This window comes from Lissotriton vulgaris, chromosome 11 (genome assembly GCF_964263255.1).
Source record: "Lissotriton vulgaris chromosome 11, aLisVul1.2, whole genome shotgun sequence".
In the NCBI taxonomy this organism is placed as follows: Eukaryota; Metazoa; Chordata; class Amphibia; order Caudata; family Salamandridae; genus Lissotriton; species Lissotriton vulgaris.
In genome coordinates, this window is record NC_141699.1 from 122,406,126 (window position 1) to 122,431,019 (window position 24,894).

At 45.6% G+C, this 24,894-nt stretch overlaps 1 protein-coding gene across 2 annotated transcripts in view; it reads left to right on the forward strand.

Annotated features, from left to right (window-relative positions):
* GCN1 (GCN1 activator of EIF2AK4) overlaps positions 1–24,894 on the forward strand; it is a 746,722-nt gene that overhangs the window by 455,518 nt on the left and 266,310 nt on the right. For both annotated transcript variants that reach the window (XM_086942874.1, XM_086942875.1), the window contains exons 41-42: positions 1,120–1,316; positions 1,993–2,135. In XM_086942874.1, coding sequence (XP_086799000.1) covers positions 1,120–1,316; positions 1,993–2,135 — 340 coding nt within the window. The remainder of the gene's footprint in view (positions 1–1,119; positions 1,317–1,992; positions 2,136–24,894) is intronic.

Genomic DNA, 24,894 nt, shown 5'->3' on the forward strand with positions numbered 1-24,894 from the left:
GGAGGGGAATATGGGAATGTGTACGCATGGGCTACATTGTTTAAGGTGGATGTTGCCAGCCTCCTACACAGGTCACCAACATCTTGAAAATCACACACACAGTGTTCAAAGGGCTCCACCATTCACATATCTAGGAACATTTATAACTAATCATATAAAGTCTTCAAGACTGTCCCAAATATCATGAAAGTAATGGAACTCTGATATGGGAGACTGCACAGACCTTATTGGAGGGAGCAGTCTAGCGTGTGTCAAGAGGGTACAGTTTAAAAGCTTGTGCACTATGATTATGCTTCTCCTACTATTGACTTCTCATACCTTGTTAGAGGAGACAGTAGTTCCCGCTTTCAAAGAGGTGGGAAATTTGGGTTCTGCCTTGACATATGAGCCCAGCTCTGTCTCAGTCAGAAAAACAAGATTATCTAAATGTAAATCTCATTGGGGAAAACAGCGCTGTCCAGGATAGATACAAGTACCGTGCGGCAAAGCTTTACAAAGCATGCAGGGGAATTAATCAAAAATACCCAGCATGGCTCAATTAGTAACCACTTATAGTCCACTACACATCTATCAAAAATGTGTTAGGATTATGGTAGATTCTTTCCATATCTCCTAAGTTTTTCTGCCACTTCCATCTGCATGACTTTCGTGTTTCTCCAAGGTGTCCTTCCTTTTCCATGTTAACTCCCAACTGACATGTTTACAGACTTTTTTTTAAATAGTGTTAAATTTAATATTTATCTAGAACATATGGCTTAAATCTTTTTAGAATTATCCCACAGGTATTGACTGGCTGAATGGAGACTTTATATGTGGTAGTTATTTAGTATTACTCGATAAAAACAAGGCTTCAGGATCTGTTTTAGGGAACAAGAATCAGAAAAAAACATTTATTTTAAGGTTAGGCTTGTTTGTGAATTTCAGCAAGCTTTCAGCCTCCTTACAGGACAAGTTGTGTCCTCACTGGGGTAGAGTGGTGTATTCATTCTATGCATGATGGGGTGGCTTGGTGAAGGAATTGAGAATACAGGGTGTGGGGCCTTCTTTACAGTTTATGCAATTGTGATGTTCTGCTATTCTTGTAGTCACTTTTTTAAATGATTTGCTTTTCATTTTCAGGCTTGGCAGAAGTAATGGCTGGCCTGGGAGTGGAAAAACTGGAAAAGCTTATGCCTGAGATTGTAGCAACTGCCAGTAAAGTAGACATTGCCTCTCATGTCAGAGATGGGTACATCATGATGTTCATCTACCTGCCCATCACATTTGGAGAAAGGTTCACACCGTATGTGGGACCCATCATCCCATGTATTCTAAAGGTACAAAACCATTTCTGAAATTAATATATATTTCATCTCCACTATTTTTTCGTTTCCATGACTAACCTCACACGAAATCAGTTATGGTTTCCTGATACAAACCTTTTGATTGTTTCTGTCCCATTCAACTCCTAAATATCTTGTTGAATAACTCTCCAAGTCCAGTTGCAGCCTGCTGATATTAGGTTGTCAGTTATCAGTGTTGCATGGGAATCACTGCATTAAACTAATTTATCATCTGTCAATTAATTTCTCACAGGCTCCAATTACATTTTTGCAGACTTGGATCTATTGCTAAAAAATGCCAGATTGGTTTCGGGAGCCAAATGTGTTGGTGAAAGTGTGATTGTACCTTGTTCATTCACTTAAAGTTATTCTTGCACATATGAACTGCTCAGTCCTTATTTACAATAAATACTAATGTTATAGACCAGATGAGCTATGAGGTTTTCAGACTTGTTAATTTTCACTAGGTTTCATTTCCATTGTTTGACAGATTCAACTGGTTAAATCTTTTTGCAGATAGCTTTTGCATTGAAAATGTTTACCTTTTAAGCACTTGTGTTCAGGGGGGGTGAGAGTGCTAATGGAAAATGCATATTAAGTTGTTTCTCTCTCCAGATTGGACCTATGGAATTTGCTTTGCGTTGATTTACTTCATTTGGGTTTTGTCTAGGCGCTGGCTGATGAGAACGAGTTTGTACGGGACACTGCCCTCCGCGCTGGACAGCGAATTATTTCCATGTATGCAGAAACAGCCATCGCCCTATTGCTGCCACAGCTGGAGCAAGGCCTCTTTGATGACCTTTGGAGAATAAGGTAACGATTGTTTTCCCACACAGTTGACTTTGGCAGACATGCTTTTTCATTGTTTGTGTGGTGTCCTTAGACTACTGTCTGGACAGCCAGGTTCACCAAGAAGGGCTTTTCACCCCCTTTGTCCTACAGAATATTTTGGTTTGAGCCAATTCACAGATCACCCTATGCATAGGTATTGCTTTGGTATCTACTCAAAAGGTGAAGAATGTGAGGTTAAAAGTCTCTATCAGAAGAACAAGTTACTTACCTACGTAATGCTCTTCGTGGTGGAGACTATATCTAGCAACACAACCCTCCCATACCCCGTCCTGTGAATTGGGCTCTATTCATTTCAAAAGATCCCAAGTCTAGGAATCTGCATCTAGGAATCTGCGCACTGGTCAAAGTCAATTAGCTGCTGGTCCTCTCTGTGGTGAGGACAGCCTTGAAAGCAACTGACGTCCGTGTGTTGGAGTGGTACCTATATTGGCTCCACACATAATTTCTGAAGTGGAACAGCATCAGAGCAGATCCACATAGATCACCTGGTGGCATGCAGATACTGCTGAAATGTTTCAGAATCTGGTCTGACGCCTGGGGAAGTATTCAAAAGCTGAGGAATCTACTATTATATCTACCAGTAGGAGCATTACCAAAGAAAATGAACTTTTTTGTCTGCTCCACTCCTGGAAATGACGGTTGGAGCCGCCTATAGACACCACCCAATCTCACTGATGTCATTTCCTTTCAATCTGCACCTTTGTACTTGGATGCAGAGCTAGCTCCTATTTGTTTTTGACTCCGTTGATAAGCTTTTTTCTCCCCTCCTTAAACTACAGGATTTAAGCCTTGTAGGGGTTATTTCAACCAAATGTCTGTGATGGATTGCCATGAGGTGTCTCTCAGGTGTTTGGGGAATCACTGACAGAATATTGACGACAGGAATATCGAGGTACACAAATTTCGTGTACAGAATATCGATGTCAAGAATATCAACATCCTATCTCTACAAAGATAAGTACAAAAATATCGGAAACGAAATATAGTTGTCCAAAGTCACCTTTTTCTTTCAAATGTCTTAAAAATAATATAAATAATAAAAACGTAAAATGATTTAAATGTTTTAAAAACTATAAAAAGTAAATGTAATATAAAAAACAATTAAACATACATATATAAAAATTATTATATATATTTACTTAATAATATTGATTAATTATTTTATTACATTATAAAATGTTAGAAACCTAATTTAAATATATATATATATATATATATATATATATATATATATATATATATATATATATATATATATATATATATACGCATAAACCTGTAACATAAATATATATATATATTACCTACTGGCGGTCGCCAGTAGGTATATATAGTTAGGACCTAGTTACCATAGGAAATTCCAAACATTCTATTGGGAATAACTTTGGCGTCGATTGAGGGATCTGCCTGTAATTTTCCCTAAATTTGCCTCGCTGCGCTCCGCTCCCTCCCTGAAAGTTTCGGGGGGATTCGTCAAGCGGGGGCCGATTAAAAAAAGGGGGGTCCCAAAACGTGTTTTCCCCATGTTAATTTCCATAGGGACATTCTGACAAGGCTACAGCTCGAACGGCTGAACGGAATTACACCAGATTTGGCAAAATGGTAGGGACTGGTATGCAGCAGTGCCTTTTGTATGTTTGGTGTAAGTCCCTCCAGTAGTTCTTGAGAAAGTTGAATTTGAAATTGTCAAATGGCATTTTCTATGGGACCTTTAGACACGGCTACAGCCCGAACGGCTGAACGGAATTACACCAAACTTGGCAAAATGGTAGGGACAGGTATGCAGTAGTGCCTTTTCTATATTTGGTGAAAATCCCTCCAGTAGTTGTTGAGAAAATGGAATTTGAGCAAATTATATATCTATATGCGCTCACCGTACGCGCACCTTACGCGTACGTGCGCGTACCCTTGCGTGCGAGAGCGAGTTTCTGATTGGCTGGCAGTCGACTGTCAACATTCCAAACTGTCCAAACCAGGAAGTGTTGGCCAGCATCTTGTTTTCAGGAAAACGCGAAAAGGGGGCAGGGTAGAGACCCCCAACCCTCTAGCCCTTCTCAGGGGGTCCCAGAAGGAACCCCAAGGAAAAAATAAAAAAAAATCGAGGGGTACGCACACCGTAAGGTACGCGTACCGTGCGCGTACCCCGCGATTTAAAAAAAAAAGAATACTTTTTTTTTGCACTTGCCGGTCCTTCTGGGACCCCCTGAGAAGGGCTAGGGGTCAGGGGGTCTCACCCTGCCCCCTTTTCGCGTTTTCCACTCTTGTTTTGTGCTCTCTTTTGCCTCACTTCTCCTGAGAAACAAGATGGCTGCTCAGGTGGTCCCAGAAGGATAATAACACATATAAACGTTATCAGCTAATAGAATTAGCATTAGAAAAAAACTTGCAAATTCACTGAAAAAACCATAGGTTTCAGGCCTTATATAGTTAGGAATTAGTATTTAAAAAACCTTGCAAATTCACTTAAAAAAACCATAGGTTTCAGGCCTTATATAGTATTATAGTTAGGAATTAGCATTTTAAAAACCTTGCAAATTCACTTAAAAAACCATAGGTTTCAGGCCTTATATGGTTAGGAATTAGCATTTAAAAAACCATTGATATTGCTCCTATATAGTTAGTTGTACTAACTATATTTCGCGCACCCGCAATCCACTGCTGATGATGTCACATATTACATCATTCATGACATGGTCAGTGACATCACTGATGACATCTCATTTGACATCACTGATGATATCATTCATGTGATAATACGATGCACCTCCTCACACTCTAATATAACCTTTGATACACCCAGTGTTAAATACAGACTACCATTCTTGAAACCATTGACACACCAAAACCAGTTACTACATACGCACTCACTGATTCCTAGGTCTACACACACATTCACTCATTCACCCATAGAATCACTCATACATACAGTCACTCATCAATACAACACTATCATATGCACTCATACACCCATACAGACACTCAAACACTGCCACTCATCCATGGAGTTACTCACACACCTAGTCAGTCATGCAAAGAATCAATCATACTTCCATTTCCTCAACTGTACAGTTATACACACAACACCCTACTTATTCAAACATATACTAACACATACTTACTCTCTTATACAATCATTGATACAAGTACACAATGATCCATACAGCCACTCGCACATTCACTGGCTCTCATGTATAGTCATTTATATATGCCAACTCTCACATGCACTGTATTTTTACATATGTACTTACTTGGACATGTAGCACTGAGATATCCATTCACTCACCAACACACCCATGCACACAGTCAACCGCCCATATAGCTGTTTCCACATGCACTCTTGAACTCATACACCTAGTGAATCAACTGCTCACACATCTATGCCCAGTCACACACCTCCCAGCCACCCCCACACACACACTCAGTCTCCCATTCAAATACTTGGGCAACCAATCAATAACCCATATAGCCACTCATATAGCTACTGATCAGCACATGCAGCAGCTTACACAACAATAGACATACAGATGCACACATTCAGACAGTTTAGTCACTAACCCATGCATTTAGTAAGACACATTTAATCACTCACTCATACAGTCAGTCACACACCTACTAAATCCTTCATCCAGACACTTATACATCCACTCATTCTTCAATATGTAAAACCTATTTAAACTTTACAGAAACACACAGTCACTGGATGATGTCATCAGTGATGTCACGGACCATCATCAGCAGTGGATTGCGGGTGCGCGTAATATAGTTAGTACAACTAACTAAATAGGAGCAATTTCAATGGTTTTTTAAATGCGAATTCCTAACTATATAAGGCCTGAAACCTATGGTTTTTTATGTGTGTATATATATATATATATATATATATATATATATATATATATATATATATATATATATATATATATATATATATATATATATATACTTATTTAAGTTTAAAAAAAGCATTTTACATTACATTATGTAAAACAGTAGGGAAAATGTTGAATAGCTTAGAGGATAAAAATACTATTCCCACTCCAGGGAATGAAAAAGTAGGGAAAGTGTTGGAAAGCGGAGGGAATAAAGTTACTATTCCCACTCCAGCAAGTGCGTGCAACAGTAGGGAAAGTGTTGGATAGCGGAGTGGAATAATTTACTATTCCCACTCCATGGAGTGCAACAGTAGGAAAAGTGTTATATAGCGGAGGGGAATAATTTACTATTCCCAGTCCTGCAAGTACAACAGTAGGTAAAGTGTTAGATAGCGGAGGGGAACAGTTTACTATTCCCACTCCACAGAGTGCAACAGTAGGGAAAGTGTTGGATAGCGTAGGGGATACAATTACTATTCCCACTACAGCAAGTGCAACTATACAAAAGTGTTTGCTAGCAGAGGGGAATAATTTACTATTCCCACTCCAGGGAGTGCAACAGTAGTGAAATTGTTTGATAGTGGAGGGTAATAATTTACTTTTCCCACTCCACGGAGTGCAACAGTAGGGAAAGTGTTGGACAGCGTAGGGGATAAAATTACTATTCCCACTCCAACAATTGCAACAATAGGGAAAGTGTTGGGTAGCAGAGTAAAATAATTTACTATTCCCACTCCAGCAAAATAATAAACATTAATTAACAAATACTTAAGTAATAAAAAAATAATTTACCTCCCACCAAATCCCCCTATAAATGACACCACCAAAATTAAATTATTTCACACTATTAAGACTAGAGGATAAGGCCACATTCGCCAAAAGAACCATGCATGGATGACATTAAACACCACAATCAAACTTCAGTCAGGGTTATCCAAAGGCCACAAAACTGAAGTTCTTGAAACATAGACTAGGGGTTTTGCCTAGTAGAGAGCATCTTCCACCATGGCTCAGGAGCAACGGCCACGAACTTAGTCCGTTTTACAACATAGATAAGGGCAACATACTTCACATGACCTGTCTTTGTGAAGAGCTACGGCCAGCCCGCCAACAGCTCTTAAAGGACCAGTTCAAGCAGCTAGGGACTCGCACTAGAAGGCAAGCGGTGCTCGCCTGCCTCAATCCTTCTAATACGGAACTGAACTGCAGATAATTTAAGTTCCTTGCAATGATCGAGCAAAAACTGTCATAAAAACTTTCCATCATTGACTTAGGCAACAAGTAGGCGGTCAACAGGACTCCAGGGAATATGCTGCCTCGCCTTAAGATAAATGCTCCTGGACAATCAGACTGGGTCCTTTAGTGTATGCTTTTTAATGATGATTATAATGAACACATTTTTATGATATTTTAAAACTTTTTTTGTAAAACGTTTTGCACTGGTTTTAACTAACTATGCATAATAAACTTACTTACTTACACACTAGTAAGACTATAAAATAGCAATAACTAAGTATTATATAAAACATATATTACATTTTAATTACTTCCCACACTCCTCCCTCCACAACCTGATCCTAAAAAATTACAATGTACATAATTACCAATTAATTATGAATAATTAATAACCAATTAATGAATACATTATGTAACACAATTAACAATATAAAATATGAAATACACAAATATTCATTCATAAACATTATTAATTATTTATAATTAGATTAGTTCCCACCCTACTCCTTAATAAACCCACAACCCGCTCCTAAAACAATAAGGCAATTAACATATTTACCAATTAATAATTGATATCCATTAATAACTAATTCATAACAAATTAACACAATTAACAATATAAATTATTAAATATGTATTAATTAATTGTAATTAAATTACTTCCCACCCTACTCCCTTATAAACCCACTACCCGCTCCTAAAAAAATGACACCATTAACATATTTACCAAGTAATAATTAATAGCCAATCAATAACTAATAATACATTAATTACCACAATTAACAATATAAATCTATAAATATTAATTAATACAATTATTAATTACATTTAAATTACTTCCCACATACTCCAGTAAAAACCCACAACCTGCTCTTAAAAAATGACACAATTTACATATTTACCAATTCATTATTAATAACCAATTAATAATACATTATTTAACACAATTAACAATATAAAATATTAAATACAAAAATATTAGTTAATTAAAATTATTAATTAATTATAATTAAATTACTTCCCACCCTATTCCCCTATAAACCCACACCCGCTACGGAGCTAAAACGCAGTATTTCATTTTTATAAAACTAATAACTTTTGTATAAATATATTATAATTAAATTACTTCCCACCCTCTAAACCCACAACCCGCTACAGAACTAAAATACGCAAAAAATTGCTTAACATAAAATTCATTCTAAAAATTTCAAACATGCTTTAGAAAAATAAACTATATTTTTAACACATATACTAAAATACAGAACACTAAAATAAATGTCGATATTAACAATATTTTGACTAACGATATTACTAACTTCGATATTAACAAAAATGATATTTCTTACCCGCATGCCGATATTCTAGTCGACCATATTCTTGCAGGTTGATATTGTGTCACATCTATATTTAAACAAACATATTATGGCGTATCAATATTTAAACATCCATATTATGACTCTATACCAGTGTTTAGGGTTGGGCCACAACTCCCTTGTGCAGGGAGTGTGCCAGATGCACATGAAGGCAATCCAGGATCATGAAGTCAAGCTGTACATTGCCACGCATCAAAAGAAAACTTTTTTCTGTTAGAAGCCTAGGTCAGAGACTCCCACCCTCCCCCCCATGACTGTTCTTGGGCCACTTTTGCAGCATGTCTTTGTGACAATTCAAGACTTTGTGTATGTCTAAGTCAAAAAAGAAACACAGATTTCCAAGTGGGCCTCCTCCAAGCCTTGCCACTCTCCGTCTGAGAAGTTAGGATGAGGTCAAAGTGTTCGATGGTCTCACTCCCGGTCCCTTACTAAGGAGCCGATACCGTAGTGATTCTGGTGCCCCCTAAATTTCCAAGTCTTTTGGCAACACCACACTAGCTTGTGCCATTTAAAGAGGCCACTCTCCACATATTTGGCACTCTACCAGCTCCCTCTGGTGTGCCTTCAAGCCCCATGGATTGGCACAGGCCTCCAGTCGTGTTACAGCCTGCGGAGCTGCCCTCTGGTCATCAATGCCTCCTAAACACTCTTTTGGTTCAGCTCCAACTCTGGACCTGACTCCATACCCAGCACTGTTGCCCATGTTTTTCTTGAAAGTATACACCGACTAACTCTACTTTCCAGGCTTATCAAGGCCACTCTATTTCACTGTTGCATTGCCCTTTTCGCAGCCTCACTGAGCTTAAAAATGCAGTTAGATTGAAGGCTCACAGCATGTTCACTACAATTGATGACTAGCCGGCCGATGACTCTGGTGACAGCTGGCTTGATTTGGAACTGAACATATGGAGCACATGGGACTCCTTTATTTGCATGAGTGTTACTGCTTGACAGATTTTGGTGATATAAACCAATGTACTCCACGCCATTTCGAGGATGACTCGACTTGTGACTACAGCCTTGAAAAAGTCTACAAGACAAAACACATGTCTGCTGCTGTTTTTCTTTGATGTCTTAATTCAACCTGAAGGACTGTGGAGAAAATTGAGAAGAATAAACATAATCGACATTCACCTGGACTTTGAAATATTGTATTGGTGTATATAAACTATACCTATCTTAGTGTGCTTCGGTTCTTCTTTTCTGCCACGTTGACACTGGCACGGACGCTGGAGATCCCAGAGGAGGACATTGAGTCTATAGTACTGTTTGACTCTCAGCGGAATCCTTCTTGACCCTGGCTAAGAGTGAGTTCAGTTCCATAAACAGTCTGCCCCATACATTAGGACTACGATAGGTCAGCTCCTTTGCCTAGAATCCACCCTCCAGTGCTCCTACAACTCTTTGGATCGGGCTCCAACCAGAGTCAAGCAGCTTTTGGTGATGGTAGGAATGAATTCTCCCCATAATATGATGTCAATTTTATTTAGACCTACAAAAGACCATTTGGCTATATACTTCCCATGGCTGGAAGTCAAAGACTTTGAATCTACAATTGTCTTCTGTGTAGGTATTGTATTGTAATTGCATTTATATAGCGCTTACAACTCCTGACAAGGCGTCGAATCGCTTTTTCGGCGGGTAGCACTCTACTCCGGGACCCATAGAGGATTAGTGTTGAATTAGTATAGTGAAACATGCAAGTACATTTTAAGTGGTGGATAGGTTAGTCAGGTATTTGGATTTGGAATGATAGCAGAAAGATAGAGGAGGAAAAAAAGGTTTGTATTTATATAGCGCTTGTTACCCCTGATGGGGTGTTGAAACATGCTATTCAGGAAGCCCATAAAGGATTAGTGGTGAATTAATATGGTGAAATATCAAAGTAATTTCAGTGGTGGATATTAGTCAGTTATTTGAAGTGAGAAGGATAGCGGAGGGATAAAAGGGAAAGAAAGTTAAAAATTAATATAGTAAAATATGAAGATTGTTTTGGGGGATCGGTATAGTAAAAGAGGTGTAAGATGATGCAAGGAGGGGTAGAGTAGGAAAGAGTCCAGAAAGGGTTATTTTTGGGATCATAGTAGTGGTATGGGGGTTGGGGTTAAATGAGAGAGTGGATGTAGAGGATATATTGAGCGAAGTATAGGCTGAGAAATAGGGAAGTGCATTGGAAATGCTAATTTAGAAGAAAGTGATAAATATATAGATCCATAAGTACATTAAAAGTATATAGATGCATAATGGAGGTATGTATATTGGGAAGCATTTCTGGCCCTAGCCCTGGTTAATCTCAAACAGGCTCAAACAGGCAACTGCCCTTGTCCTCTCCGCCCTTAACAGGCTCAAACAGGCAACTGCCCTTTTCCTCTCCGCCCTTTTCCTCTCCGCCCTTTTCCTCTCCACCCTTTTCCTCTCCGCCCTTTTCCTCTCCGCCCTTTTCCTCTCCGCCCTTAGCCTCGACGCCCGGGAAGAGACGCCCTAAGCCTTGCCTTTTATAGCCCTAGTAATCAGTTGACCCTGTCAGCCAGAGGGAACCCTAGCCCTAACACTATCCAATCAGAACACTAGCCCTAAAAATCCCTAAAGCCCTACAAATCTAGAAACAATAGGAGACCAGGACCTTATAGCCAATCTTAGCCCTAGTCCAAGTACCCAATCAGTTCAAAAACCCTAATCCCTACGTACAATAAAGGCCCTAGCCCTACCAGTAGTCCTACCCCAAGTCCAAGCACCCAATGGCACAGGAAGCCCTTGTCCCTACTTCCAATAGAAAGCCTAACCCTACGCTTGGTCCCACAACCAGTCCAGCACCCAATCACACCAGAAGCCCTAATCGCTACTTCAAATTAAAAGTCTAACCCTAGCCCTAGTCCCACCCTAGTCCCAACAACCAAAAACATAGGAAACCCTAGTCCCTACTTCCAATAGAAATCCTAACCCTAGCCCCAACCCTACATTGATTGAATCATAGACCCAGAAACCAATCAGAACACCCAAATACCCAACCAATGAGGACACTAACCCTAATCCAATAGAAACATCAGATATAAACACCAATCAGTGTACACATGTACCAAACAATATCAGACCATATAAGGTCCCAGTGACCTCAGACAAGGTTTGCTGGCCAGGTAGTTGGAAGCTGATTTTCCTGTTCAGAATCTCATAGGAGACACACAGGCTCAATCCACACTTTGGACTTCTGCAGGTAAAGGCCTCACTAACTTGAAATCTAACGATACTGTTTGAATAAAACGTTACTCCTTCTACTGGCCAAACAACAAAGTACACAGTCCCTAGTACACACAGTTTAAACAGCTCTCAGAAGCACCCTATGATGTAGAATATCCCTGTTGCTGGGAGGGGCAGGGGCATCTTTCTCAGATAAGCCAAGTCAAGAGACCCGTCAGTCTTTCCTGTGGATTCAGCCCTTGTTTACTACAGGTTTCCTTCAAGTAGCATGTAAATAAGAACCCCAGATCGGAATGTAGCAAAAACAACCTTCCAGCTTACAAATTGTGCATCTGCATACGAACCTGGTCTTCTGCCACATGAACTGAGCCAGTGTCCTACTGGTCACTCATCCAGGTTATGCCCACGCTGTCTTCCAGGCTGCTAATTATTTGAATGTCAGATGCTGCCAATCTGACAAAATTAACCCTACCCTCAAGAAATGTCAGTGGTTTCACTAACTCCTCGCTTGCATTGCAAGTGCTTTTGCTTATGTATTGTTATACCCTCTTAACTTATATTGGCATGCCCATGTCTCTATTCACATTGGCAAGTGTCCATTTAGCCTTTAGAGGCCACCCTTTTACCCTGCACAGGGTAAGGCCCATGCGGATCAACCGACCACTCTTATTTCCATCCCCACCGACGCTCCCTCTGAGAAAAAATAGTACAACATTGAGGTGCCCCCTGCAAACCTATCAGCCACTGGTGTGTTGACTGGCTGGTTTTTATCAGCTTGCCACCAGAGACAAGTTTTTGACCTCCAAGGGTGAGGACCATTTCTCTTAGGAGGTCAGAAACAAAGCCTGCTCAGGGAGAGGAGGTGAGAAGTTGGCCTGGCATATGCTGTCCACTATTCTAGTGGGCACCTTGCACCAGTCCAAACGACCCTTATTGATGGTAGGTTTAAAGACAACCTATATAGAAAGCTATCCTAGTGGTAGCTGTGGAGAGCAGCCTTCAGGCTAAGTCTTGAAGGAATGTAAAGCAACTTGTTTTACCAGTCTGTAATCTCATGAATGACCAAATGAAAGGAGAACCACACCAGGTATATATATAAAATATATGTATTTATTCTAAACACATCCCTCTAGTCCCTTTATGAGGCTAGAGGCAAAAGTACATTCAGTATACCTATTTAGCACACAGTAAATTAGCACAATATACGTTGAGCCTGTAGGAGAGTAGGGTCTGCAATCCTATGATCACCCAGATTTTTTGCTTTTGTTTCACTGGTTTACGACTTTCTCTGGCTGTGGGCCTGCCAATCAGACCCACAGCCTGGCTGTTCTCTCTCTAAATTACAACGTGTACCCTAGGTGCATTTACCAATTGGTACTGGGCCACCTTATCAGACCCTGTAACTCAGGGCATAGGTGTACCCAGGGCCTACCAGGGGCTGAAGCATGTATTATGCCACCCCTGGCTGGCCTCCTAAATTTGACACAACTAGCTGCATGACAGCTGGGGCAAAGTCGTGCAATCACCCTTTGCTGTAGATATAGTATACCTATATCTAACCCTAAAATGGACACACAGATTCCTATCAGTCACTCCTATGGCAGGCCTTGACAATCCTGAAGGCAGAGTGCTTGGAATCGTGTGAGATGGTGCTCTGGCATGAGCTGAGCCTGTCTGCAGCTTGCGGAACCAAGTCCTAATAGCTGTTCCATGATATCGCATACCATATACTCTTAAGTGCATTATAATCCTCGCGGTTAAATGCTATCTTTGGTATTGCTTTATCAAAACATGTCGAGTAAGGGGTCATACGAATTGGAATACTAACCCCTCGCCAATTCTGGCGACGGGGTTAGCATTCCACCCTTCTAGAGGGACACGACATGTATGTAACTGTGAACCCCGGTTAAAGTTAAACGAAGCCTCAGCTCCACAAAATGGATGCTGCCACCACAGACACAAGTCTGACCCCCTGCAGCTGGGAGTCCTTCCAGCGAGGGGAGCCTGGACAAAGGGTTTCCTGTCAGGGGCGGTGCTAGCACCGTCCCAGACATGGTTTTGTGTATCCTGGGTAGGCAGGGCTTTACAGGAAGGTGACTGCTGAGTGGCACCCCGGTGCTCACTACGCATTGGCCGGTCAGAACCAGTTCCAGGGGCACACCAGCCCCTGGCCTGGGGAAAGTCCGGCATGGGAGAGGGGTGTAACCACCCCCCTCCTAGTCCCACCCATAGGCAGGACCTAGTCACCGGGTCAGCCCCCTTTTTTAGTATAAAGATAGGAGCGGGCCCCCTGTTCAAATTAGATCATCTTTGGAATCAAGACACGACTTTCTGCGAAAGACATCAAGATTTCCTTCTTCAAGATTCTCCCTTGTGGCTAAGGAGTAGTCACTCTGCATCAAGCGGGCACCATCCTAAGAACACTGCGGTCTGCTGCAAGTCCTTCTGCACAAATCCGACGACCCAGCTCGACGAGACCCGGCTTCCCTGGCACCTCTGACCTCTACTCACCTCTACAGCAAAGCTGAGAACCGTGAGTGCGACGAGACCTCGAGGGACCGACAATCGCCAAGACTGCACGACTTCTTTGCAACAAGCCCACCGAGTCTTCCACTGGTGAGTGCTTTGGGGTCCGAGAAGCCCCAACCCTGAGCAGCTCCAGCACCGAAGATCAGCCTTCCAGCATCTCCACGATCTGCGTGGGGCCCTTCTGCTTTTGCCTGCTCACCGCGTTGTTTGGCTACTAGCCGGCTGGCTTGTGGCCTTCTGAACGACGCCCGACAACATCACTGCTGCTGGGCTGGTTGCTCCAGACTGGCCCTTGCTTCCTTCTTCAAGAGAGGCACCCCGGACCCTCCTGGTCCACTCCAGACGCCATTTTGAGTCCACCGCGTGGGCTTGAATTTGCCAAGGCTTTGTTGCCCAATCCTTGGTCCAGCGACGCCGACAGCTTCATCCATCGTGGGACAGCTCGCTCCTCCATCCTGGTCGCCGACAACGCCTCCTGGTCCGTGAGATCTGCGAACACAGCGTCACCCACTCACCTAGTCGAGGTGGCTACCATCCGGTGCCCTCCTGGTGCCCACTGACTACTGGCTAGTAGTCTCGAACTTGGTCCCCTCTGCTTTCAGGTGTCATCTTCCTTCGATCCAGGCTTGGATCCATCGAACTTTCTTCACTGGTCGCCTGCCTGCAACTTCTTTCTTCCAGGCTCCTGGTCCGTCTACAAGGATTCCCGACGTCTTTTGAGACCTATGCAGCTGCAGCCCCTGGGCTAGGTAACTTCGGCATTTCGGTGCCCCAGCATAGCCTCACTATCCAAGGGTCAGGATCCACTTTCGTTGTTCTCCTACCAGGTCGGGTTCACCCGAGAACACTAACTTTGTCATTACTAGCTACCATAGACTTTGTCCCGCACCACGCGTGAGAGTGCACACTCTGCACCCGAGTCCCCTAGGCCTCCTAGAAGTAATCTGAAGATTCTATAGTCAAGTCCTAGCGATTCCTAAGCCTATTAGTACTGTACTTACCTGCTAGTAATTTCGCATTCCACTTTCAGAGTATATGGTTTTCCGTGCCCCTCGGGCATTTGTATATACTGTGCTAACTTAAGTATTTTCGTAAGAGTTTTGTTTTGTGCTTAGTACCCTGTCCTCATAAAGAGTACAGGGCTGTTGTGATTTTAATAAATATACTGTTTATTTTCATAACACTTGTGTGGTGTCCTTTCACTTGGTATTCAAGGGGTATATGTGTGGTATAACAGCTGGCTTAACACGCCCTCTCGAGTCTTTAGCCTTAGACTGCTCGTATCCACGCTACTAGGATAGCTGGTCTATAAGGTTGACTTACAACCAATCATCAATAAGGGTTGCTGGACTGATACATAGTGTTCACTAGAATAGTGAGCACTGCATATCAGGCCACCTTCTCACAGAGCCCTAGTGGCGTACCAAACCATATATTAAGAAAGTGGTATAAGAACCACGACTGACATAGAAACAAGGCCTAAAGCCTTTAGAACTGCTGGGGCCACCAGGAACCACCCAAGGTGGTGACACAGGGGACCCACGGGGGACGCGTGCAGTGTCTAAACACAGCCGCGAATCAACATTAACCTCTATGGGGAAAGTCGCGGTTGGAATTTTAAAGATTAAGGACACTTAGAAGATGACTTGGAGCAAACCCCTTTAGAACTAGGAGGTTCTAGAGTTAACACCCACGGGAGCATCAGAGTACTCGAGTTACCTGAATTCTTGTAGGAACAAGCAGCTGTGTGCTAGCAGACAGCACCACCAAGACTGCGCTCCATGCTTGCAGGCGGAAGGACTACTACCGGACAAGGCTCCTTAAAACAGATCCAGCATCTATGACCAACAGGTCCCTTCTGCTACTAAAGAACACTCTCTGACAAAGGAATAGTTTTCCTTTTCTAACTCAGACCGCTTCTCAACTACGTATCAGATGGACAAACTTTGATGAGTCACTTGCGTTTTCAACAATTCATTGACCTGAAGAAACCCATTCATTGGGCGAAACGCGTTGGCAGATTCTATTTCTGTGCATATCAAAACGCGACTGACAATAAAAGAAGAATACCAACACAAGACTCCCTTCGTTAATCTGATTGTGCATTTGTAACTTGATCTAATTTATGTTGCTTCTCATCCACAAAAAATTATTCGAGTTACCTCACCCAGGGAAGCCGAGTGCCTATGTGTCTTTTCGTGAGGGTTTTCGCCGTCTATTTCAATGGAGAGCTGCTGCAAAGTGCGGCTGGCGTCCAAGTGGAAAGTGTACGGATGGATCCAAGGGTGGATCGGAGATGTGAAGAACCTGAAAGCAGAGGGGACTGAGTCTGGGTCACTTGCCAGTGACCAGGAGGGCGATGAGAAGATGCCCACCAATGTCGGGTGATTTCAGGTGAAGAAGGTGAAGCTTGATTCTTCAGCCATGAGGACCAGGAGGCGTCGATGACGACCAGGAGCTGGATTTGAGCTGCCCACGAAGGATGTTAAGTGCTGCGGTGTCTGTTTCCGGATTACACCCAACAAGCCTTGGCAACAGCAACCCACGCAGAAAGCAAAGATTGGCTTCGGTGCAGACCAGCAAGGTCTGAGACACTCACCTCTTGGTAGGGAGTCAGGGCACGTCTGGAGCAACCAGAGAAGCCCGAAGGAAAGAAGAGTTACCTTCTTGGGGACCCATATGCCGACGGACCGGGGATCGCGAAGGGGCCTCGAGCAGAATTGCTAGAAACGGGCTCACGGAACACTCGTGGAGTGTAGGCCCACAATCTTTGGTGCAGATGGTGCCTGGGGCTTGGTCAATGCCCAATGCAATGCACAACTTCGGGAAAGCTCGGGAAGTCGATGCACTTGCAATTGTGCACGGTGTCCAGGAGTTGGCTGCGGGTCTCAGCTTTGCTGGGATCTCGTGTCGGCCTCTGAGAAGTCTGGAAGTCCGTGTCCTGAGTTGCAAATACTTCAGAGTCTGGTGGGAGCCTCGGAAATGCAGACTGTAAAGATGCTTCTTGGTGCCTGTTTGAACAGGGGAGTCACTCCTTGACCCCAAGGGAGATTCTTCAGTCTTCTAGTTGTGTAGAATGTTGAAGTTCCAGAATATCTGAAAGAAACCGGTTAGTATTAGATTCCTTACCTTAGAATATCCCCTGGCGTCAGACTGGATCCGGAAACTTTTGCGTAGCAATACCCTTGTGCGTCGGTAGGCGTTGTCTGCGACTCCACGTCCGTCGTCGGTGTCGTTGGCGCCGGGATGACGTCGCCGGAGTACTTAGACGCCGTCCTCGCGTGCTGACGTCAGTTCCTATTTTTTTGGGGTCAGCAAACGCCGATCCGGAAAAAGTGTTACCCTTAGTCAATTTTTGACTAAACTTTTTCGATCATTTTTGATCTTTATTCGAAGTCCAACGACTCCGACGGTGCTGGTAGGGATGCCCTGGTTCAAGCCCTGCGTTGACTGCAGCCGACTGATGTCGGTTACCGACCCCCATCACCGGTGTGTTTATTGCCTGGGGCCCGACCACGATGACAAGTCTTGCCCCGACTGCCGGGCCTTGACGTCGAAGGCAGGAGCGGTCCCGCAAGCGCCTCGAGCTCCGGCAGTCGGCCCCGCACCGTTCAAGGTCCCGGTCCGGCAGGAGGTCGAGGATCAGTCGCCCGTCTGGAGTCATCACGGCTCGGAGGATTGACACCACTCCTTAAGCTCCAAGTCCTCAGGTAAGAGACACAAGAAGTCGAAGAAGCAACATTGCTCTTCCGACTCCCCCCCCGTTTCCCCCCCTGACGGGGCCGGGGGTTCGGGTGACCCTGCACACGCAGCTCCGCCGGAGCCGCGGGCATCGCGGCCTGCTCCATACCCGCCGGTCCCTGGGTAAAACGCGACTCCGTAGGAGATCGACACCTTCCTCACTGCCATGAGGTCGCTCACTCCTCCGTCGGGTTCTGCGGCGCCTTCGGGCCAAGCGGCCCTGACTGGGAGCCCAAGCGGGCCGGGTGCTTCGGCCCCAGCGCCGTCGGCGACTTCGGTCCCGACGCCGCAGTGCCCCCCTGGATCCGATTCCGGATCTGGGTCATCACCGGTCGACCTTCGACCTCGCTGGCGCCGTCCCCTTGGGTGTCGCCTCCGGCACCGTCCACGGACGCCGCCCCCGGTCCCCCCCTCGACCTGGTTCCGACGTCGAGAGAAGACTTTTTTTCTTCTATGACCCGGTCCCATCATTTTACCAGGAGATGGGTGGCGAGGTGGATTGGGAGGGGTCTGAGGACCCTTTGGCACGTGAGTGCCAGTCTTATCATGACTAGGCAGGTGAGCCAGGGGATGCCAGTGGTTTGGACACTCCGCCAGACACTGGTTTTGTCTCCCCTCCTACCGTGGCTTTGGAGGAGGGGGTTGCCTATAGTGTGGTGTTGACGCGGGCGACCAAGGCCTTATCCCTTGAACTCCCTGTCGCGGCCGTGGGGACTAACCTCCTCACTGAGGTCCTTAAACCGCAAGCAAGCTCTTCGGAGCCTATGTTGCCTTTTAATGAGGCCTTGTCTGGCGTTCTTCTGGGCACCTGATCCAGGCCCGCTACAGGTCCCCTGTAGATAGGAACGTGGCCAGACGCCACCGCCCGGCTCCGGGCGACCCTTGCTTCCTGTCCACCCACCCCACTCCAGAGAGCCTGGTCATACAGGCCTCTAACTCCCAAACCGCATTTCTGGCGGCTTCCCCGATCGGGAATCCAAGAGGTACGAACAGTATCGTAAGAAGATGTTCTCCTCACTGAGTTTGGGACTGCGGTCAGTTAACACCTCGTGCCTCTTGGTGCTGCCACAATGTCCGGAGGAGGCCCGGACTAAACTCGCCCAAGCCCTTGCGGAGGGTCGAGATGCGGCACGGTATTCCATCCGATGTGGGCTGGATACAACGGACTCGCTGGGCAGAGCGATGGCAACGACGGTGGCGATTCGCTGCCACGCCTGGCTGAGGTCTGCCAATTTTTCGGCTTATGTCTGTAGGAGAGTAGGGTCTGCAATCCTATGATCACCCAGATTTTTTTGCTTTTGTTTCACTGGTTTACGACTTTCTCTGGCTGTGGGCCTGCCAATCAGACCCACAGCCTGGCTGTTCTCTTTCTAAATTACTTCATGTACCCTAGGTGCATCTACCAATTGGTACTGGGCCACCTTATCAGACCCTGTAACTCAGGGCATAGGTGTACCCAGGGCTACCAGGGGCTGCAGCATGTATTATGCCACCCCTGGCTGGCCTCCTAAATTTGACACAACTGGCTGCATGACAGCTGGGGCAAAGTCGTGTAATCACCCTTTGCTGTAGGTGTAGTATACCTATACCTAACCCTAAAATGGACACACAGATTCCTATCAGTCACTCCTATGGCAGGCCTTGACAATCCTGAAGGCAGAGTGCTTGGAATCGTGTGAGATGGTGCTCTGGCATGAGCTGAGCCTGTCTGCAGCTTGCGGAATCAAGTCCTAATAGCTGTTCCATGATATCGCATACCATATACTCTTAAGTGCATTATAATCCTCGCGGTTAAATGCTATCTTTGGTATTGCTTTATCAAAACATGTCGAGTAAGGTGTCATACGAATTGGAATACTAACCCCTCGCCAATCCTGGCGACGGGGTTAGCATTCCACCCTTCTAGAGGGACACGACATGTATGTAACTGTGAACCCCGGTTAAAGTTAACTGAAGCCTCAGCTCCACAAAATGGATGCTGCCACCACAGACACGAGTCTGACCCCCTGCAGCTGGGAGTCCTTCCAGCGAGGGGAGCCTGGACAAAGGGTTTCCTGTCAGGGGCGGTGCTAGCACCGTCCCAGACATGGTTTTGTGTATCCTGGGTAGGCAGGGCTTTACAGGAAGGTGACTGCTGAGTGGCACCCCGGTGCTCACTACGCATAGGCCGGTCTGAACCAGTTCCAGGGGCGCACCAGCCCCTGGCCTGGGGAAGTCCAGCATGGCTGAGGGGTGTAACCACCCCCCACCTAGTCCCACCCATAGGCAGGACCTAGTCACCGGGTCAGCCCCCTTTTTTAGTATAAAGATGGGAGCGGGCCCCCTGTTAAAATTAGATCATCTTTGGAATCAAGATACCACTTTCTTCGAAAGGACTTCACGATTTCTTCTTCAAGATTCTCCCTTGTGGCTAAGGAGTAGTCACCCTGCATCCGCAGGCACCATCCTAAAGAACACTGCGGTCTGCTGCAAGTCCTTCATCACGAATCCGACGACCCAGCTCGACGAGACCCGGCTTCCCTGGCACCTCTGACCTCTACTCACCTCTACAGCCCAGCTGAGAACCGTGAGTGCGACGAGACCTCAAGGGACCGACGATCGCCAAGACTGCACGACATCTTTACTGCAAGCCCACCGTGTCCTCCACTGGTGAGTGCTTTGGGGTCCGAGAAGCCCCGACCCTGCGCAGCTCCAGCACCCAAGATCAGCCCCCCTGCATCTCCACGATCTGCGTGGGGCCCTTCTGCTGTTTGCTGTGCACCGCGTTGTTTGGCTACTAGCCGGCTGGCTTGTGGCCCTCTGAACGACGCCCAACGACTTCACGACTGCTGGTCTGGTTGCTCCAGGCTGGCCCTTGCTTCCTTCTTCAAGAGAGGCACCCCGGACCCTCCTGGTCCACTCCAGACGCCATTTTAGGTCCACCGCGTGGGCTTGAATTTGCCAAGGCTTTGTTGCCCAATCCTGGGTCCAGCGACGCCGACAGCTTCTATCTTCGTGGGACAGCTCGATCCTCCATCCTGGTCGCCGACAACGCCTCCTGGTCCGTGAGATCTTCGAGTCAAGCGTCATCCACTCACCTAGTCGAGGTGGCTACCATCCGGTGCCCTCCTGGTGCCCACTGACTACTGGCTAGTAGTCTCGAACTTGGTCCCCTCTGCTTTCAGGTGTCATCTATCTTCAAGATCCAGGCTTGGATCCGACTGAACTTTCTTCACTGGTCACCGGCCAGCATCTTTTCTTCCGGCTCCTGGTCCGTCTACGAGGATTCCCGACGTCTTTTCAGACCTATGCAGCTGCAGCCCCTGGGCTAGGTAACTTCGGCATTTCGGTGCCCCAGCATAGCCTCACTATCCAAGGGTCAGGATCCACTTTCGTTTTCTCCCTACCAGGTCGGGTTCGCCCGAGAACACTAACTTTGCAATTTCTAGCTACCATAGACTTTGTCCCGCATCTCGCGTGAGAGTGCACACACTGCACCCGAGTCCCCTGGGTCTCCTAGAAGTAATCTAACGATTCTATAGTCAAGTCCTAGCGATTCCAAAGCCTATTAGTACTGTACTTACCTGCTAGTAATTTCGCATTCCACTTTCAGAGTATATGGTTTTCCGTGCCCCTCGGGCATTTGTATATACTGTGCTAACTTAAGTATTTTTGTAAGAGTTTTGGTTTGTGCTTAGTACCCTGTCCTCATAAAGAGTACAGGGCTGTTGTGATCTTTAAATAAATAACTGTTTATTTTCATAACACTTGTGTGGTGTCCTTTCACTGGGTATTCAAGGGGTATATGTGTGGTAAACAGCTGGCTTAACACGCCCTCTCGAGTCTTTAGCCTTAGACTGCTCGTATCCATGCTACTAGGATAGCTGGTCTATAAGGTTGACTTACAACCAATCATCAATAAGGGTTGCTGGACTGATACATAGTGTTCACTAGAATAGTGAGCACTGCATATCAGGCCACCTTCTCACATTGGTGGCAGCGGTGGGATTTGAGCTTGCTGTTGTTTTACCACACATATCCTAAGAATATCTTGTTGAAAGATCACATAAGTACTGTTAGGTACACATAACTAAAGCTTAGAATACTCTGAGTTCTACTGAACCAGCTGTTGTAGCTCCTCAAGGCTTAGCACACCTTGGCTGCAACTCTTAGCAAGGGATCAGTAGGTAAACACATAGTGTAGGTAGGTGCATCACTTACACCACACTAGAAACAGTATGTCGGACAAAGGAGGAAACACTGAGGTTCCCCTTGTGTCAGTTGACCCTCCACAGGTCATCTCTTCAAGATATACTGCGCTTAGCTTCCATGAGTTACGACAAGTGTGTACCTCTAGGAAGATTAAGCAGGGGTCTAACCCCACAACTGCCTTTCTGATTGGTCTCTTAGAGACTCATGATGCAAGGAGGGCTGGTAACCCAGACCCTTCTAATTCAGATGGCAACATGCCCTCCTTACAGGGTCCCTTTGATGCCCAGGACCATCCTCTTCAGGAAGCAGATGATGCTGATGATGAGGATGATGATTTGGTATCAGGGGATGAGGCAGAAAAGGAACAGGTAGAAGTCAGCAGACTAACCAGGTCCAACTTAAGCAGACATGAGATGGGCACTAGGGGACCCTTGGGGCCACTCTCAGGTCAGCTTAACATTGGGAATGGACGAGATAGATCTCTATCAAGAGGCTCTATCAGATCCCTTCATACCAATGGCTCTCAACGTTCCTCTCAAAGGGGAATGACATCTCCCCAGAGGAGAATGTATGAAGCTAAGGAAAAGGCAGCCAATCTGAGGATTGAAAGGGAAGAACTTGCCCTGGCCAAAGAGAGGCTTGCCTTTGCTAGAGAGCAACAATTGAGTGGGACAGTCCCCACTGGTGGCAGCATTGTACCTAGCAATAGGGAAAGGAGTTTTGATACCAAACACCTGGGTAAGATAGTGCCCCCCTTTAAACAAGGGGATGACATCCACAAATGGATTACTGCTTTGGAGAGGGCCTGCACTGTGCAAGGTGTTCCCCCAAGTCAGTGGGCAGCTATCTTGTGGCTCTCCTTTGAGGGTAAAGGAAGAGACAAGCTCCTCACCACAAGGGTGGAGGATGCTAATGATTACCAAGTCTTGAAAAATGCACTGGTTGATGGGTTTGGCCTAACCACTGAGCAGTACAGGGTGCTGTTCAGGGATACCCAGAAAACTCAGTCTCAAGATTGGGCTGACTTTGTAGATTGTGCCACTAAGGCTTTTGAGGGCTGGTTGCTGGGCAGTAAGGTTACTGATTATAAAGGATTGTACAATTTGATGATGAGAGAGCAAATTTTAAACAATTGTCAGAACCAGTTGTTGCATCAGCATCTTGTTGACTCAGATCTGACCTCTCCCCAAGAATTGGGAAAGAAGGCAGACAGATGGGTTAGAACAAGAGTTAAACAGAACCAGGGCCAGAATCAAGGTGGTCAGAAGAAAGCAGACCAGAAGGGTAAGGATTCGAAAGGGGAACAAAATGACCAGAAGTCTTCGACAGGTCCCCAACAACCCAAAGAGGGTGGGGGTCAGGCTCCCCAAAAGAAGAAAGAAGGCCAATCTAAAAGGTGGTGCCAATACTGCAAAAGTAAAACTCACTGGTTTAGTGAGTGCACCAAGAAAGGAGGAGGGCAGACTCCTGCCACTGCAGCCCCTAAGGCACCTGTGCCCCCTAGTACAGCCAGCAGTGGTAGTGCACCTCCCAAGGGTTTAGTAGGGTTAACCCTGGGTTCTGAGGGGAGTGACAACTTAGTTGGCACCCTCACTCAGGCTGTCCTTGTCAGTACAGGGGATATGGATATGTCCCCTGACATAAGTCCCAATACTTTGGGCAAATACAGACAGACACCTTTTATTAATGGAAAAATGGCTCAGGCCTATAGGGACACTTGTGCCAGTGTCACAATGGTGACACCTAGCTTTGTGGACCCTGGACAGATCATGCCAGGTACAGAATTCCTGGTGACCAATGCAAGCAATGTCACTACCAATCATAGTATGGCAATTGTAGCTTTCTCCTGGGGAGGGGTAACTGGCCAAAAGAAGGTTGTAGTTAGTTCAGACCTCCCAGTGGATTGTTTGTTGGGCAATGATTTGGAGTCATCACAATGGTCAGAAGTGGAGCAGAGGACTCATCTGGAAATGTTAGGTTTACCAGCACATGTGTTTGCTGTGACTAGGTCACAGGCCAGAAGATGCCCCACTGAACAGGTGCTGGATCCTGGAACAATGGACCAGACACCTTCCAAGAAAAAGAGCAGTAGGGTTAAGGCTGTGCCTTCCCCCTTGCCCCAGGTTGTGGATCAAGTCTCAGAGGAGGCTGACCTGCAGGAATTGAGGGAAACTGAGCCTAGAGAGTTTGAACTTGATCAAGTTGAATTCTTGGGTTCAGGGGGACCCTCAAGGGAAGACCTGGGGAAGGACCAGTTAGGCTGCCCTTCTCTTGAACCCCTCAGACAGCAGGCTGCTGCTGAGGCTGCTGGGAACGCCACAGGTACCCACAAGGTATACTGGGAAGATGGACTCCTGTACACTGAGTCAAGAGACCCCAAGCCTGGCATGACCAGGAGGCTGGTTGTACCCTTGTCTCAGAGAGGTTTCCTACTTACCTTGGCCCATGAGATTCCCTTAGCAGGTCACTTAGGCCAGACAAAGACTTGGGACAGGCTTGTCTCACACTTTCACTGGCCTCACATGAATGAGGATACCAAGGAGTTTTGTCGCTCCTGTGTCACTTGCCAAGCCAGTGGTAAGT